This window comes from Sorex fumeus, unplaced genomic scaffold, assembly GCF_029834395.1.
Source record: "Sorex fumeus unplaced genomic scaffold, SorFum_2.1 ptg000035l, whole genome shotgun sequence".
NCBI classification, from domain to species: domain Eukaryota; kingdom Metazoa; phylum Chordata; class Mammalia; order Eulipotyphla; family Soricidae; genus Sorex; species Sorex fumeus.
In genome coordinates this window covers 628227-646858 of record NW_026606092.1, presented here as the reverse complement: position 1 = coordinate 646858, position 18632 = coordinate 628227, and the positions used below count along the sequence as shown (strand labels likewise).

The following is an 18632-nucleotide window of genomic DNA, read 5'->3' as shown; positions in this document are numbered from 1 at the left end:
AGCTGACCCGGGTTCAATCCCTGGCCTCCCATATGATCCCCTGAGCACCGCCAAGACTGATTCCCGAGCACAGAGCCAGGAGTAACCCCTGAGCATTGCTGCTGGGTGTGACCCAAAAAGAAAAGAAAAGAAAAGAAAACAAACAAAAAAAAAGAAACAGTTTTTTTTTAAGTAAAACAAATTTTATTTGAAGGGGTTTTGAAGGTGTGAAGGGGGAGTATGTGTGTGTGTGTGTGTGAGAGAGAGAGAGAGAGAGAGAGAAAGAAAAGAGAGAAAGAGAGAGAGAGCGCAACACTCTCAAGAGAGAACATGTGCAAGGTAGAGAACAAGGGTAGAGAGAGCCCCTACACACATCCCAGCATTAGACGTGAAAGTACGCACCTCAAGAAGGGAGATGCGGGCAACACACATGCTAGGGCAACACATGTGCTCAGCCACGTGGGCGCAAGCAGCACATGGGCTTGGGCAGCATATGCGCCCCAGTTTGTTTTTTGTCTTGGTTTTGATTCTTATATTTTGGTGTTGGAGCTACATCCAGCAGAACTCTAGGGCTATTCTTGGTCCTGTGCTAAGTGACGCCGAGCAGATCTTGGAGGGTTGTTAGTGTTGCTGCGATCTGAAGCAGGGTCAGCGCCTAATCCCAGCACTTTCCCTTTGGCCCCTGACTCTTCCACTTTTGAGAAACCCTTGGTGAGTGGAAGCGAGGGAGACAGATACGTGTGTGTGCGTGAGCTCACTACACCTCCTACCCAACAGTACCGAATCCCGAGAGCTACGTGAGATGTCTCTTCCCGGCCCCCCTCCCACGCGCCACCCCTGGCATTCATCACCACTCACCATCCAGAAGGTCACGAATTTTGTCCAGATAAATCTCAAAGTAAGAAACCTGGGTAGGAAGAGAGGAGAGATATCAAGACGGCCTCTCTGAAATCTGGTGTGGAGATCTCCAGCTAACGTGAGCCTTATGAAGCGATGGGAGTGGCAAGAAGGAGCAGGAGAGAATATCGTGAAGAATGGAGGGAACCCCCGGGCTCTCCATGGGTTCCTACCAGACGCTCCCTCCCAGCCCTTCTGGCCCCCTCCGAGAAGGCCTGGCAGTCACCCCCCGCTCACCTTGATGTGGAACTCCAGGTTCTCATCCATGGAGTAGATGTGGTTGAAGATATCGCGGGCAATTCGAGGAATGATTCCCATCAGCTGGGGGTCGTGCAGCTTGCCCTGGGGAGGGAGATTATTCCATCATGAGGCTGAATGAGACAAGTCAGAGGCATTCGGGTGGCCACAAAGGACACTGCTGAGAAGAACACTATCAGTTAGAGGACGCCACTGCTCGGACTCCCTGCGAGTGGGAGAAGGACAGAACGAGGCGGCTCTCGGGACTGTCTTGGCGGCTGTTTCCCCAAACTGAAAGAGGAAAACCGCAGTCACAGGAGGAGGGTGAAGGACAGCTGGCAGAAGGGGCGCCACTGAACTTCCACACGAATATCAGCCTGGTTAACCCTTCATCCCCTGACAAGGCCACCGTGACACAAGACCTTCCCTGAGAGTCCTAGACCTTCTCCAGCTCCTCACCACTCACAGCAGTCATAACCCTCACCTCCATGGTATGGGTTTTCCCTGAGGATGTCTGTCCATAAGCAAAAATGGTGCCATTGTAGCCAGCAAGGACATCTGAAAGAGAGCGCAGAGAAAGAGCCTGGTGAAGAGAAGTGGGAGACGACATGGTGACAGGACAGCGGGCAGGGAGCTTGCCTTATATCCCTCCAACGCTGGTTCAAATCCCCGGTACCACAGATGGTGTCCCTGAGCACCACCAGGAATGATGGCTGGGCTCAGAGCCAGGAAAAGCCCCCTGACCACTGCTGGGCGTGGTCCCAAAGTCCAAAAATTACATCCAGGGTCAGAGAAAGAGTACAGAGGGTAAGGACTGGCCTATGTGCAGCAAAACCCGGTTTAATTCGTGGTACCGCATGAGGTCCCCAAGCCCAGCCAGGACCGAAACCTGAGCGCAGACCCAGGGGTAAGCACTGAGCACTGCAGGGTATGGCCCAAACATCCCCACTAATAACAGACATACATACTGAGGGCCAGAGAGGTAGTTCAGGTGGTCGAGTCCAAGCCAAGCAATATGTGAGGCCCTGAGTTTGGTCCCTGTCACTGCACAGCTCCCCAGACCACTGGCCAGGGCCCTGAAGGCTTCTGAGCATCACAGTACCCCAATACCCTTTGCCCCCAGCACCACTATAAAAAATAAAATAATAAAGTAATAAATAATATATCCATATTATAAAAAGTATTCATCTGGGGTATACTTCAAAGGCAGAGCACACACCCCACAGATATCTGGGTTTAATCCCCAGCATTGCCAAGATATTTTCATTATTACTAATACGTTACCTTTGACGATCTGCATGGCACATGCATGATACACCTGCTCCTGAGTCGTGTTTGGTGGGAATACGCGGTCAAAAACATATGGCTTCCCCTGGGGCAGAAACAAAAGACAGCAAACATCAGCAGGCAGTGAGAGAGGAAGGCAATGCCGCACCTCGCTCCCATCAGCTGGGAAGGCACCACTCTTTAACTCCGTGCGGGGACGACGGTGGGGCTGAGCAGGACGAGAAACAGGCAAAGCCGAATCCTGCCTTCAGTGGTAAGGAATGACACTGTGGAATGTGACATAAGATCTTGTGAAGGGATCTCAGTCCTGCTGGTATGATTCAGCATTCCACCGCACGGACCCCTTCCCTGAGAAGAACAACGGGAGAAAAAGAACAGGGCCACCGTGGAGAGTCAAGAACGAAGTCAGGTAACATTAAAAAAATCGACCCGTTGGAGTGACAGTACAGCCAGGACTGAAACCTGAGCGCAGCACTGGCCTTGCTCGTGGTTGACACAGGTTCAATACCCGGCATCCCATATGATACCCCAAGCACCTCCAAGAGTAATTCCTGAGTGCAGAGCCAGGAGTTACCCCTGAGCATTGCTGTGTGTGGCCTCAAAACAAACCAAAAAAATCTATCTGTAGGAGCCAGAGCAATAATAGTACAGTGGGTAGAAAGCTTGCCCTGCACAGGGCCAAATCAGGTTCAATCCCCAGCAGCACATATGGCCCCCTGAGCCTACCAGGAGTGATCCCTAAGTGCAAAGCTAGGCGTAAGCCCTGAGCACTGCCGGCCCCAAACCAAAAAGCAAACAAAAAATATACTTGCAGGGTCTGGGAGATCATTCAAAAGGCTGCAGTGCATGTTCTTCAGGAAGAAACAGAACATGCCTGGTTCTATCCCTAGCACTACGTAGGCCCTTGAGCACCACCAATAGTGACCCCTGAATACAGAGCCAGGAGTGCCCCCCAAGAGCTGCAGGCATATAGCCCCCAAAAACATGCAAGAAAAATCTTTCAGTTTAAAATTATCTTTCTCTGGGGGCTGGAGCAATAGCACAGCAGGTAGGGCATTTGCCTTACACGTGGCCGACCCAGGTTTAATTCCCAGCATCCCATATGGTCCGCTGAGCACCGCCAGGAGTAATTTCTGAGTGCAGAGCCACGAGTAACCTGAGCATCGCCAAGTGTGACCCAAAAAGCAAAAAAATTAAAAATTAAAAAATAAATAAATAAAATAAAACGATCTTTCTCAATGGGCTAGGGAGACAGCTCAAATGGTAGAACACACGTTTATACCATGCACCAGGCCCTGAGTTTGATCCCTGACTTATGGTGCCCCAAGCCCATCAGTATTTATCCCTGAGCACAGAGCCAGGAGTCAGCCCTGAGCACGGCTGAGTGTGGCCCCCAAACAAACGAACAAACAAACAGAAAAAATGATGAGGATCAAGGAGATAGCTCAAAGGGTTAGTGCACATGCTTTGCATGCTGGATGCCTGGTGCTCAAACATTACGCTGGGAACCGCCCTGGCGGGAGGGGGGGTGGGGGGGAAGGGGAGGCAAAACAAGACATGCACAAAAAGATGAATACGCCATTTGCAGCAATGTGAATAGATCTAGAGGGTGTTCATTTGCTACTGAACCAAGTCAGGGAAGAAAGACAGACCCCACATGACTTCACTCACATGTGGAAAATAAAGAAAACTTATGAACAAATAAAACAAAAATATTTAGATTACAAAAAATTAGCGGCTACTAAAAATGAAGGAGGCGAAGAAGTCGGAAAAGCAGATAAAGGGAGTCAATTGTATAATGATAGGTGGGAATGAGATTTTTTGGTGGTGAACACTGTAGTTCAGATGTTGATTTATAATTCTGTGTATGCATGACCTACAGATACACATCAATGTTATTTCGTTATAAAATTTAAAAATAGTTCTATAAGAAAACGCTATCATAGAACGTTAATAGGATCTGGAGAGATACCAAAGGTGTGGAGCGCATTCTTTGCATGTGTGAGGCCCCCACTTTGATCTCCCGCACTGCATGGTCCCCAGTATGGTTGAATATGCAACCTGGTGACCCGAGATCCACAAGGTGGCCCTGGTGGCCCCTACAACCCCAGTTTGACCAATGAGCCATAGGCCTGCATTACCCGGGAGGCTGAATATCGTAAGGTGAGGGCCTTAGTCCCTCAGAACTGCTGGGGAGCCGCTCAACTAAGTCTCACAGAACATCAATAAGTCTAAAAAATGTGCTGAATGATGAGAAGGGTCAGATGGCTGTGGCAGAATGGATGTTTCTGAAAAGCCAGTCTCGCAAGAAGGAAAACCAGACAGGGCATGCTTTATTTATCTTAGTCAAAACTACCATTTAAACAGTCTCAAGTAGCAGGTAAAATGAATATTGTCACAAATTGTGTTAAAGCATGAGTGCTGATTAGTAGTGATATCAAAAGTTCAGGATTGTTTTGATACTTGTATTTGTAATTTTAAAAAACATTGTGGAGGGGCTGGATTGATAGCAAAGTGGGTAGGGCCTTGCATGCGGCCAGCCCAGATTCGATTCCCAGCATCCCATATGATCCCCTGAGCACCGCCAGTTGTCATTCCTGAGTGCAGAGCCAGGAGTAACCCCTGAACATCGCTGGGTGTGACGCCCCCCGAACATTGTTTTAAATATGTGGAAGGGTTGGAGATAGTACAAGAAGGCCGGGTATCTGTCTTGCACACAGCAGACCTAGGTTTGATCTCCAGCATCCAATATGGTCCTCCAGAGAACTCCTGGGAGCAATTTCTGAGTGCAGAGCCAGAAGTAACCTTTGAGCACTGCCATGTGTGGCCCAGAAACCAAATGAATAAAATTAATATAAAAAATATTGTGGGGGGCAGGAGTGATAGCACAGCGGGTAGGGCGTTTGCCTTGCACATGGCCGACCTGGGTTTGATTCCCAGCATCCCATATGGTCCCTCGAGCACTACCAGGAGTAATTCCCGAGTGCATAAGCCAGGAGTAACCCCTGTGCATCGCCAGGTATGAACCAAAAAGCAAAAATAAAATAAAATAGAAAGAATAATAATAATATTGTAGGGAATGAATTTTTGCTAAAAGTCATTTCTATGTGTTGCATGTAATAAACATGGTAAATATTTGTTTACAGTCTTTGATAAACCATGCATATAAGTTTAACTGGAATCAATCAATCAAAGAGGAAATAAATGTATGAATATGTGATTTTGAAATTCCGCCCCTCTCGGAGAGCCCGGCAAGCTACCGAGAGTATTCGATATGCCAGACACAGTAACAACAAAGTCTCCAATGGAGACGTTACTGGGCCCGCTCGAGCAAATCGACGATCAACGGGAGGGCCTTTACCTTACCTTACCTTGAAATATAAATAAAATGTGGAACGTGTAAAAAAAAAATCACTGTACTGTCACTGTCCTCCCGTTGTTCATCGATTTGCTCAAGCGGGCCCAGTAACATTGTGAGACTTGTTACTGTGTTGGGCATATTGGATAGGTCACGGGGAGCTTGCCAGGCTTTGCCGTGCGGGCGAGATACTCTTGGTAGCTTGCCAGGCTCTCCGAGAGGGGTGGAGGAATCGAACTCAGGTGGGCCATGCTGGCTGCGTGCAAGGAAAACGCCCTACCTGCTGTGCTATCGCTCCAGCCCGTAAAAAGAATAAAATAAATAACTAGTGTGCGGAGTTAAATTCTTCACACAAAGTAGCACATGCTGCACTATTTCTTTATATGAAACTTAAATTCCGTAGCGACAGAAGTTAGAACAGAAGTTACTTCAGAGTGGCACTGAGTGGAAGGCAGCGCAAGACAACACTAGATCTTAATCTGGGTAGTGGTTATACGAAAATCAAACTATAGAGAGAGGGCTGAAGAGACCGCACACAGGGTAAGGCACTTCCCTTGTACATGGCTGGGCTGGGTTTGATCTTCAGAACGCCCGATGGTCCCCCAAGTAATGACAGGTGTGTCCCCAAAATCCCCAAATAGGGCCAGAACAATAGTATATCAGGTAAAGCGCTTGCCTTGCAGCTCAATCCCCAGCACTCCATATGGTCCCCCAGTCCCTGCCAGGAGTGATCCCTGAGTACAGAGCCAGGAGTGAGCCCTGAGTACTGCTGGGTATGACCCAAAACAAGCAAAAGAAAAAACATATTTACATATATGTGTGTCTGTGTGTGTCTATGTGGAATTCTTCCAGCTATTACATCAGCTGACACGATCCTGAACTGGGTTGCAGTCCAGAAGCAAATCACATAACTCACATGCATGAGGCTCTGAATGTGACCCCTGCAGCCAAAACCAAAAACAAAAATGAAAACAAAATTTTGCAATAATAGCTCTTAAATAGGGCTTTACACCTGGAATTAAATAGGAATTTACAGTGTCCTATCCACTGTACTATCTCTCTGGCTTCTCTATCTTGACCCTATTATAACATTTCAATTTTGTCATGTGTAAGGCTTATTTTCAAATTAAACATTAGGGGGCGAGAGAGATACTACAGTGGGTAAAGCACTGGTCTTGGATGTGACCAACCCAGGTTCAATTCCCAGAGGACTCCATATGGTTCTGTGAGCATCACCAGGAATAATCTTTGAGCACAGAGCCAGGAGTAAGACCTGAGCACAGCCAGGTGTGGTCCCAAAACAAAATTAAATTAAATATTTTTAAATGTGGGGCATGGACTGGAAAGATAGTATAGCAAGTAGGATGCTTGCCCTGCACCCGGCCAGCCTGAGTTTGATCCCTGGTATCCCATATGGTCCCCGAACCTGCCAGGAGTAATTCCTGAGCATCGCCAGGTGTGGCCCAAAAAATCAAAACAAACAAGTAAATAAATGTGGGGGCCAAAGCTAGAGTACAACAAGTAGGGCACTTTCCTTGCACACAGCTGACCCAGGTTAGATCACCAACACCACGTATGGTTACTCTTGCTGGGAGTGATCTCTCAGTACAGAGCCAGGAGCTAGCCCTGAGCACTGCTGGGCATGGCCCCCAAAAAACAGGAGAGAAAAAAAGTGTAAATGGTAAATGTAAAAAGACATTTTATTAGTGAAAAAAGCAATTCCAAAAGAATAATGATACAAAATTATTTTAATAAAATATTTGATTTTGTATTATTAAACTTTAAAGAAAATTATTACATGTCTATATGAAAAAAGTCATTAAAAATCAATACATTAAGCTGCTAATTGTTTTTATCGGGATGAAAGAATTTTGAAAAATTCTGAGTTTCTTCCACTGGATTTTGTTTTGAATTTTGTTTACATAATATATTAGTGTTACAATCTAGTTATATTAAATATTAAAAACATGTATTCGTTCTTAAATTGGAATCTACTTTAATGTAATGTTTCTCTCATCCAGTGGCCAAGAACAGACACAAACAAAATTATATTTCAGGCTGATGACTCTCAGTTCTTCTCCACCAATAATCTCCAGCCAGTTTCGTGAAGCCAGGCAGGGAGCCAACAGGGATTAAATATAACTCTCAAGCCAGTCTTGCCCCTCCCTTCTTCCCCTCGGGGAGCACAGGTACACACACACACACACACACACATACACACGCTTGTGCGCGAGCACACACACCACCACCACCTTCTCTCTCTCTCTCTCTCTCTCTCTCTCTCTCTCTCTGTCCCCCTAGCTTTCCCAGTTTATAGGATCCCAAAGGGGTGCTGTCCACGCATTGGAATGGGGGGGCGCTCTCCAAGTGCTGAAGTAATTTTTGCTTAAACCACCTCTTTCCCCCCCCCTTGGGCTGGGGGGTGGGGGGAAGGGACTGGAGGATGATGCGTTTCTAGAATTATAATGGGAAAATATTTTCATGACTGATGGTCCCTGGAACTGCAGGGCCCGAGCAGCACCACATCCTCAGGCCCTAGTACCAAACTGCTGGCCAGATTGGCCCAGCATTGCTGGGATGGGCCCTGGTGCGCCCTGAGAGCCACTTGGGAGGATCTCCCCACAAAAAAAAACATTTCCACAAGCGAGGCTGGAATGTAGCTCAGTGGCAGAGCATATGCCTCATGTGTGTGTGAAGTCCTGAATTCAATTTCTGGCACCAAAAATAAACGTCTAGTTTATTCTCTTTTGTTGGGGGGTCACACCCGACGATGCACAGGGGTTACTCCTGGCTCATGCACTCAGGAATCACTTCTGGAGGTGCTTGGGGGACCATATGGGATGCTGGGAATCAAACCCGGGTTGGCCGCGTGCAAGGCAAATGCCTTACCCGCTGTGCTATCGCTCCAGCCCCTAGTTTATTCTTTATTATTTCTTATTTTTGTCTTGTTTTGAGGTCATACCAGCAGTTCTTAAGGGTCTAGAAAGTAGTGGGTCTCAAATCCAGGGTCCCACAAGCGAAGAATGAGCTCCAACCCTTTGAATGATCTCTGACCCTATTCTTCATTTCTTAATCTTAAATTCTTTTCTTTCCATTAAAATATAAATTATTTTTGCAAACCACAACACCCAAAAGGAGAGAGAGAACAAAAGGGAATGCCCTGCCACAGGGGTAAGGTGAGATGGGAGGATGGGGGGTGGGAGGGATACTGGGACCCGTGGTGGTGGAAAATGGGCACTGGTGGAGGGATGGGTATTTGATCATTGTATAATTGAAACCCAAGCACAAAAATTTGTAAGTCTACAACTGTACCTCATGGTGTTTCACTAATAAAAATTAAAAATAAATAAAATATAAATTACTTTGGGACCTGAAAGATGGTACAGCAGGTATGGCTCTTGCCTAGTACATGGCAAGTTCAGGTTGAATCCCCAGCACCCCATAAGTTTCCCCAAGCATCACCAAGAGTGACCTCTGAGCAGAGAGCCAGGAGTAACGCCTGAGCATAGCTGGGTGTGGCCCCCAAACACTCAACACTCTCACTACTCTCTCTCTCTATATATATATATACATAATGTACATATTCTATGTATATATACATACGCATATATGTATATATAACATCTTCAATTTGTCATATTGTTTTGTCACATATGCTCTGCTTGTTTGGTGTGGTTTTGGGGCGACACCCAGCAATGCTCAGAGCATACTCCTCATGGTGCTCAGGGGACCATACAGGATGCTGGGGAGCATAACTGGACAGTCATAAGACAAGGGCTCTACTCACTGTACTATCTCTCCAGCCTCCCACAACCTTTTTTGTGTGTGGAGAAGGACCACGCCTTGTAGCATACAGGAGCTACTTGAGGCTTGTGGGGTGGGGATTGCACTTGGAAGCACTCCAGTGCTTCATATGGTGCTGAGAACCAAACAATGGGGCCTTCTATGTGCAAAACATGTGCTCCAGCCCTGTGAGCTGTCACTGTGGCACCATGTTTTGTCACATCCTTTTTTTTTTTAATTTTGGGTCACAGCCGGCAATGCACAGGGGTTACTCCTGGCTCTGCATTCAGGGGACCATACAGGACGCTGGGAATTGAACCCGGGTCGGCTGCATGCAAGGCAAACATCCTACCCATTGTGCTATTGCTCCAGTCCCTTGTCATACCTTTTCTGAAAAAAACTTGATCAGTGGACTGCTACTTTTCCTACCCACATAGGAAACATCACTATTACTTATGTGCCCCATGACACATAACATTACTTAAGGCAGACTATACTAGGCTGCAGAGGGGTTCTGCAGGAGTTCAGAATCTGTGGGAGCTGATATCCAATTAGCAAAAGTCATTTTTTTTAAAGAAAGTTTTTATTTTTATTTATTTATTTGCTTTTTGGGTCACACCCGGCAATGCTCAGGGGTTACTCCTGGCTCATGCACTCAGGAATTGCTCCTGGCAGTGCTCGGGGGACCATATGGGATGCTGGGAATCGAACCTGTGTTGGCCATGTTGGCTGCGTGCAAGGCAAACGCCCTACCACTGTGCTATCGCTCCAGCCTGCAAAAGTCATTTTTGAGGTCACTTCTCAGGCCTCTGTTCAGACTCTCTGCAGACTGAACCACCTAAAGGCAGGGACTCCCTTAAAATCCCTGACACCATGTATAGTTCTTGTTCGCAAGTATTTGGTTTGGGGACCACAGCCGGTGGTGCTCAGGACCATTCCTCAAGCACAGAGGAATCAAGCACTCCAGGTCTTTTGAGTCATCTTCCAACCTTCCTCTTAACTATTTGTTGAATAAACACTGATACTGACGGAAAAAGAAAAAAAGAAAGCAAAAAAGATATTATAGATGTGGATGTTTGAACAAATCAATCAGTTGGAGGGGATAATGTTAACCATTTCCAATTATGTTCAAAGGCTAGATTCCGAAGAGATGGCATATACAAAACAACAGTAACACCAGATTCTCACCAGGAGCTTACTGTGTCTGTCATTGTGCTGAAAAGCTTATATGCATTACCACATCATCACAGCAATCCTATGAGGTAGGTGCTTTGACTCCATTTTATAGATGTGGAAAGGTAAGGTAGTTTGCCTTCGCCATGGAGCTGAGACTCACAGTGCATGTCTTTCTTTATTTCTCTTTCTTTCTTTCTTTCTTTCTTTCTTTCTTTCTTTCTTTCTTTCTTTCTTTCTTGGGGGGGGCACACCTGGCTATGCTCAGGGCTTACTTCTGGCTCTCCATTCAAGGGATCACTCCTGGAGAGCTTGGGGGATCATATGGGATGTCAAGGATCGAACTCAGGTCAGCCGTGTGCAAGGCAAGCTCCCTACCTGCTGTACTGTCTCTCCAGCCTCTTCCCTAGAGCATCATCTTAAACCCAAACAATCTAATTTCAAACTGACAATTCCAAAGTGATCCAAGAACTAAAGTGTCATCATTGTGTTGGTTCCTTACCATGACCTTTTCTTCCCCACCAGTGTCTCCCCGCCTTCCCGAGTTCAGATATTTCCCTAAACATTTTTGGGAAGAACTAAAGTCCTTCTCCTCTCCTCCTCGGAACCTTAATCCAAATTCCTGGAGCAGGTGATTCTCCCATTCATTCTACTCAAAAAGCCATTCTCACCTGCCATTGCAACACTGAGGCAATGGATGACCCCTTGATTGGGTGCAGCGCGGATAAAAGCCCCTGGGCTCACTCTCCCTGCACCCACAGCAACTCCAGCACTCAGAGTCCTGCAGCCCAGAGCTCCCTGTTCTCCTTTGACCCACTCCATGGTCTCCTATTTGGAACTCCAGCACCTTTTGGAAATTTTCCGTTATGAACACTGACTACATCTTAAGGGGAGGACCTGAGATGAAGAGCCCAAGATGGCCCACCTCTCCAGCCGCAGGAAAGTACTCTGCAGAGCCTAGATGTGGAGCATCGGGCCTGATTTCCATGGAGACACCCCTGGGGATTGTTGCCATGGAAATACTAGAAAGACACTGGCCACAGTGAACGTTACTCCCGTCTCCATTTTTCTTCATGAGACTCCCCCCAAAGCTAAGAGTACACCTGTCTTTCCTTTCTTCAGATATTAACGGAATCACTCCAAATAATAAGACTCTACTCCAAAAATCCTATAGGAGTCATCCCAGCCTTCCAAATGATACACCTAGATTTGTTATGTTTTCTTTTTTCCTTCTTAAGAACCCACCTAAGGATTGAGGGAATGGAGGACCTTCCTTCCTCAACCACTGCAGTGAATATGTGAATGAAGAGAGGATGAGGTGGGGGCCCTCTTACCAATTTCCCTCCCACATCTTGTATAAATGCAACTTCCTAGACAACAGGCACTTTTGCACACCAAGATGCAGGTGGAGAAAGACAGAGGCACTTAAGGGGATGCAGTGCAGAAAATGGATACTGAGTGATAAAAAACCACAAGACCAGGGGTTGGAGAGCTAGTACAGTGGGAAGGGCACTTGCCCTGCGAGCTTTCACCCAGGTTTAATCCTCTGCACCCCGTACAAGTAAGCCCTGAGCACCCCCAGGTGTGGCTCCCAAACTGAAACAAACAAAACCAAAAAACCAAAAGCACAGTCCAGACTGTGGCTCAAGTGGTAGAGCCCCAGCCCTGCAGATGGGAGCCCCTGGAGGTGGCTCTAGAGCCCCTGGGTAGAGAGCCACTGCAAGAGTGTCCCAAGAGAGAAAAGAAAAAGAGCAAAACTACATACAAAAAACAGAGGCTGGGGCTGGAGCAATAGCACAGCGGGTAGGGCGTTTGCCTTGCACGCGGCCAGCCCGGGTTCAATTCCCAGCATCCCATATGGTCCCCTGAGCACCACCAGGGGTAATTCCTGAGCACAGAGCCAGGAATAACCCCTGTGCATTGCTGGGTGTGACCCAAAAGGCAAAAATAAATAAATTAATTAATTAAATTAAAAAATAAAAAAAACAGAGGCTATGACTCAGATACCCTTCTACTATGACCCAGGCCATTAGCGTTTACTGAACATCAGATTTCTGGGAAAAAGTCCAGGGTGGGGCTGGGGGAGCAATAAGGCTCACAGAGCTGCCACTCCAGCTTATTCTCCCTGCCTCTTCCAAAGAGAAGACGTCCAGGAACACTGGAGACTGTGATGCCCGAGCCGGCTGCAGGAAAGTAGGGAGAAGGGAGCAGGGGCTGTACTTGGAGCCATCTCTCTCACCTTCGTCCTTCCCTCACCTTCCCAGGCAGAGGGAAGCAGCTGCCATTAACTCCTCAGAAACTCTCTCTCACACTGCCCTGCCCCAGGAAGCTAGCAGAGGGATGAGCAGAGAGGGTAGGAGATTTTCTTCCACTGTGGGGACTCTGCCATCTCCTCAGTTCTAGGCGCTCATGCTCCTGAAGGAGGAACGAAGACTGGGAAGGCAAGCTTCAAGAATTCTGCCCCAGACAAAATGGCCCCTATAAGTATCTGTCTCGGAGCGAGAGACTGAAAGGAGATCGAAGGGCTACTGTGAGGGAAGACACAGAATGAGACAAAGCAGACAGAAAAGGAAGATCCGGAAAAACAGACAGGAAGTAAGAGGCATGGCACCAGGGCAGAATCAAAACCATCAGGGGCCCCTGGGCTTCTCTTCATGTCTCCTGCCTCCCCATTTTCCACCATCTCTCCTATTTATTTAGCTGGGGAAAATGATATAGATCCAACCACTTCTTGGGCTGAAGAGACAGCTCAATGGCCTGACTGGAGCAGTGTTTCTACCCTTCTTCTGACCACAGCCCCTTTTCAACCTTGTTTCCTTTCTGCTGTCCCCTGTCCTCCTGTTTGGTCTCCGGTCTCCTGCCTGGTCTTCCATTTATACAATTTTCACCTGCAGTGCACTTGGAACATCCGGATTGTGGAGCTGGAGCCAGAGAGATACTACAGGGAGTAAGGCTCTTGCCTTGCACGCAGTCACCCCAGTTCAATCCCTGGCACCACACAAGACCCCCTGAGCACCACCAGGAGTGATCCTGAGCAAAGAGCCAGGAGTAAGCCTTGAGCATAGCCAGGTATGGCAAAAAAAAGGAAGGAGGGGAAGGAAGGAAGGAAGGAAGGAAGGAGGGAGGGAGGAGGGGGAAGGAAGCGCTGCACTGAAGCACATTCTTTGCATACATAAGACCCATATTTGAGCCCAAGCACGGCACACAGTTCCCCAGTATTGCCGGGAATGACCCCACACCAGCAATAGTCCGTGTGGCCCAAAACACACACACACACACACACACACACACACACAAAAACTCCTTCCAACAACTTTCTCCTCAAGCCCTACACCCATACCAGAGTGGCTGAGAACGACTAAAGGAATTGGCTCAGACTTACCTGGTAAGCAGACTTCTCCTGAAGCAAGGAAGCCGTGCCCCTCGAACCTCCTCCTTCCTGTTCCTCAGCCTTTAGGTACAGGAGGACCCCGAGATGCAGAGCCTGCTGTCCCCAATACTCAGAGGAGACCCCCAGGCCATCCCAAGTTTCAGTTTGGCTGGGCTGAGCAAAACTAACCAGAACGCAAGGCCCGTGGTCCCTGAGGCAGAGACAGCCACCCTCTCTGTCAAGCACACCCACACCTCAGCTGAGCAGAGCATCCTTCTGAGTTTTCAGTAGGTGTGAGCTCAGTGTGGTGAGACAGGACGTGGAAGCTGATCTCTTCCTAAGCATGTTTACCCCAAGTTCCTCTCTCTGGTTCAGAGGGCCCAGGTCCCCTTTCCTGCTTTCATTCTCTGACGGAGCATGTCTTTTACCAAGCGCTGCAGATTCAAGATCCATCACAAATTTCCCTGACCTTGAGCACAGCATTCACATGAGCCCCTCCCTGCTCCAACAGGCTACTGTTTCCTCCGGGGCACCGCAAATCCCACTGAATTTGATCCTAGAACCTTTCTCCCCATGCTCTTGATGCTACCAAAGGGAAAAAGGAGTGGTGAGTGAGAAATTTCCAAGAAATTCCTTTTTGACCATCACAGAGAAAGTTCGGGAACAGAAATCTACAGAGGCAGTGTGATAGAGGAAAACACGTGAGCTATGGAGTCCGAGTTTTAGGTCTGAATCCATGAATGAGGAGTATGACCTTGAGAAAGTCTCTTAATATATTTGGGCCTCTCAATTTCCTCATCTGTAAAATGGAAACATTGATATAATACCTATTTTGGAATGCTGGTTTGGGAATTAATACTTTCAGAGTGGCCGCATACAATAAAAATACCAGTTCTCCTTAATATGATCTCCTCCATTGGTAGGGGTTGTCCTGATTTAGTAGAAGTGGCTTGCTGCTTGGGTTCTTTTTCCTTTTACCTTTGGATCATCCAGAGAACGAAAAAATAAGCAAGTACTTACTAGGGTCTCAAGGTCTAGTTATCTGTACTTGTTAGGAGGAATTGGTATGTCTGAAATGTTCTTACTACTGCACTTAGGAGGTGCAGGAAAAGGCAGACATTTTCTTAGGACCCCAGAAACTACTCCCAACCTGGGTGTGGCATCAGGGTATTTCTGAAGAAAATCTTTCATCAGACCCAAGTATTCCTGGCTGCAATACTTCAGGGGGCGATGAAGGGCCCGGTCCTAGAGCCCCCTCGCTCGCTTAACCCGCCGGAGAGGCCCCTGACCCCGGCAACTCGCCCATCCACTGGTCTTCCCCCTCCCTTCCTTGGAGGTGGGGGTGGAGATCCGAGCCAATAACAAAGGGAAGATGCGCTCTCTCTACGGGAAAAGAAAAACATCAGAAAAACACGGGACCGGCTCCAGGGGGTGGGGACGGTGCAGAATACAGCAAAGGGGGCTTGGGGACCCCTGATGGCGGGGAAGTAGCCCCCTCCCACTCTGCGGAGCCTGGGCCGCGAGCCGGGCCAGGCCACACCCAGAGAGCCTGATGCAGAGAGAGGAGGGGCTGCGGGGAACGGGATGGAGGACGAAGGGCGGGGAGGGGGCGCGGGGACGAGGGGGCAGGAGCTCCGCCGAGGGGAAGGAAACCGCCCCCCGCCCTCTCCCGAAATTCCCTCCGGGGCGCCACTCACCCCAATAACGACGCTGTCGTCCCCTTGGAAGATGGGGATGAACTTGTCCCCCCGCAGAATCTCGGCCTGGTTCAGGGGCCGAAACCGGCAGAGCACCTTGATGCTGCATTCGTTGTTGGTCTCCGCCATCGCTTCTCGGGCGCGGGGCTGGGGGGCACTTCTGGCGCTGGGGGGGTGCTCGTGTGCTCCCGGGGAGGGGGCGCTCAGCCGAGGCGAGGCGGAGGGCAGGAGCTCGGGTCCGGAGCCGAGAGAGCGGGTGGGGCGGCCGGGCGGGGCCGGGGAGCAGGGCCTGGCGGCGCGGGCTGGCTCCTGCGCTAGCGGGATGCGGGCGACCTGGGCGTCTGGTCCTCCCCGCGCGCCGCCTCTCCGCCCCTCGCGCTGCAGCGCCGCGCTGCGGGCCTGGGCGGGGCCGCGCCCGAGGAGGGGCGGGGCTTCCCGCGCGGGGTCCAGCGCGGCCCGCGGCCCCTTGCCGCCCCCCCACCCCGACTCCTTCACCCTCCGACCTGACCTTGCCGTCACCCTCTCCCCGCCCGACTGGCTCACGGCATCCCACGCCCCGCATCCCTGACCCGTCAGCGCTCCCTTGAGCTCCTGGTCCCTGCAGGGGGCCGGGCGGGCCTGTCCAGAGAGGAGTCAACAGCCCTGCCTGTTTCTGCCACCCCGTCCGTCCGAAGGATCGGCAGGCTTCTCATCCCCTCTTCCCCTCTGCCTTGGCAGAGATGCCCAGCCCACTCCGCCTTCCTGGGCAGCTGCCTCTCCCGCTGGGGAGATGCTGTCAGGTCCCATTTAAGTGTCAGAGCAGGCTCCGGCTATTTCCTTGTCCCTCTGTTTCCAAAGATGCACTCCCTAGTCTCCCCAACATACACGGCAGCTCCGCCTTGGGAGGACAAACTTCCATCCTGTGCCAGCTGAACTCAAAAGCAAATAAAGTCCTCAGGTTTGCCTCGCAGGTGAGAGCAGGGATGGAGGTGAGCAGGAGCATATTTGCAAGAGAAAAAGAGTCTGAAAGCTAAGGAACGGTGGGGTGGATGTGCGCTGGGCCGGTAAGCCCAGGGGGGCTCTGAGAATCTCTAGGGCAGCTGTCTGTTTTAGGGGCACAGGTAGGTTTCATCACCCTTTTGTATATTCACCGTATGCCAATTATTCTTGACGAATTCCAACATCTCGACCCGTTTCTTCTCTATTGCTTTCCTGTCTCTAGCCAAAATAAAAAATAAATAAAATAAAAAGCCTAGAGATTCTTTGTCCTTTCTCCTTTCAGGTCAGAATCCTGATGCAGCCCCGGGGTAGAACCACCTCGAAGCTGACCAAATTGATTTTTCTCTACACCACAAGCCTCTGCTGGCCAACAGAGAGGCAGACTGCAGGAGTTGAGGCACTAGGCCAAGGGGAGGAGCAGATTGATAGGAAAAGGGAGGAGGGGATGGAGATTCTACCTAGCAACCCTTTGGTAAGTGTCTAAGGTAACTGAGGCAAGGGTGAGAGAATGATGACCTTGCCAGACAAGGAATAACTAATCAGAGCTCAACCATAGGATTTCCTAGTTGGACCTATACTTCTAATCCACCATGACTTTTTTTTTTTGGGGGGGGGTCATACGGGGCAATGCACAGGGGTTACTCCTGGCTCATGCACTCAGGAGTTACTCCTGGAAGTGCTCAGGAGACCATATGGCATGCTGGGAATCGAACCCGGGTTGGCCACATGCAAGGCAAACACCCTACCCGCTGTGCTATCGCTCCAGACCCCACCTTGACTTTTTGTTGTACCTCTTATTGGATCACACCTGGCAGTGCTCAGGGCTTACTTCTGGCTCTATGTGTTTTCAGGAATTACTCCTGGTGGGGTTCAGCAGATGGCATGCAGCGCCAGAGATTGAACCTGGATCAGCTGCATGCAAGGCACCTTACCTGCTATACTACCTCACCAGTTCCCACCTTCACTCCTAAGAAACTGAAGGAAAAGGGTCCAGACTAAGAAACTGGATAGGAAGGACATAGGGCTAGCTACGGAAAAGAAGAGAAGGGCTTGGGAATGAGCCAGAAGAAAATGCACAAAATGACAATTTTCAAACTCAGGAAGATAGACAACTTTCCAGTCACTTGGTCTGGCACCATTTCTAAGTGTTGCAGCATCCGCCCTGCTCAGGAAACATCCTTGGAAACATCCCAGCCTGGGCCTCAAGGGGATCCAAGATGATATTCTAAGTGAAGGCGTTTCAAATGCAAGTCCACAGAAAGTGAGGGTGAGAGACAGGAATTCATAGGTATGCACCCCATCCCACAAAAAAACAGACATTCAACATAATTTTTTCATAAAGTTCAATTTCTTAAGTTCCAAAAGAAGATCTTTTTTCTTTATTCTTTTGCCTGGGACACACTGGTTGTGTTCAGAGTTTACTCCTGACTTTGTGCTTAAGTATAATCTCTGTTTTTTTTTGTTTGTTTTTCTTTTTGGGTCACACCCGGCGATGCACAGGAATCACTCCTGGCTCTGCACTCAGGAATTACCCCTGGAGACAATATGGGATGCTGGGAATCCAAGCAGGGTCAGCCGCGTGCAAGGCAAGTGCCCTACCCGCTGTGCTATTGCTCCAGCCCTAGGTATAATTTCTGGTGGGACTCAGGTAACTGTATGGAATGCCTTGGATCAAATCCCTACTGGCCTACCTCTCCAAACCCCACTGTTTTAAGTATTGAGGGAAATAGCAGAGATTAAGTTTTCTTTCCTCATAATGTACTTACTTGGTAAAATGAAAATGTAACAATACTATGCCAATGTTTGAAAAAAACTGCCATCTTAATTTTGCTGAACTGTGAAATTCAAAAGTCTGAGAACTATCAAATGGGTA

The 18632-nt window shown here is 48.9% G+C and overlaps 1 protein-coding gene across 1 annotated transcript in view; it reads right to left on the bottom strand.

The window, feature by feature from the left end:
• The window catches only part of KIF5A (kinesin family member 5A), a 36724-nt gene extending 20794 nt beyond the window's left edge, over positions 1–15930 (bottom strand). The window contains exons 1-5 of the mRNA XM_056117500.1: positions 15782–15930; positions 2398–2485; positions 1598–1671; positions 1114–1218; positions 838–886 (exon numbers count right to left, since the gene is read on the bottom strand). Of these exons, the coding sequence (XP_055973475.1) occupies positions 838–886; positions 1114–1218; positions 1598–1671; positions 2398–2485; positions 15782–15910 (445 nt within the window). The 5' untranslated portion in view covers positions 15911–15930. The remainder of the gene's footprint in view (positions 1–837; positions 887–1113; positions 1219–1597; positions 1672–2397; positions 2486–15781) is intronic.
• Positions 15931–18632: the final 2702 nt, after the last annotated feature.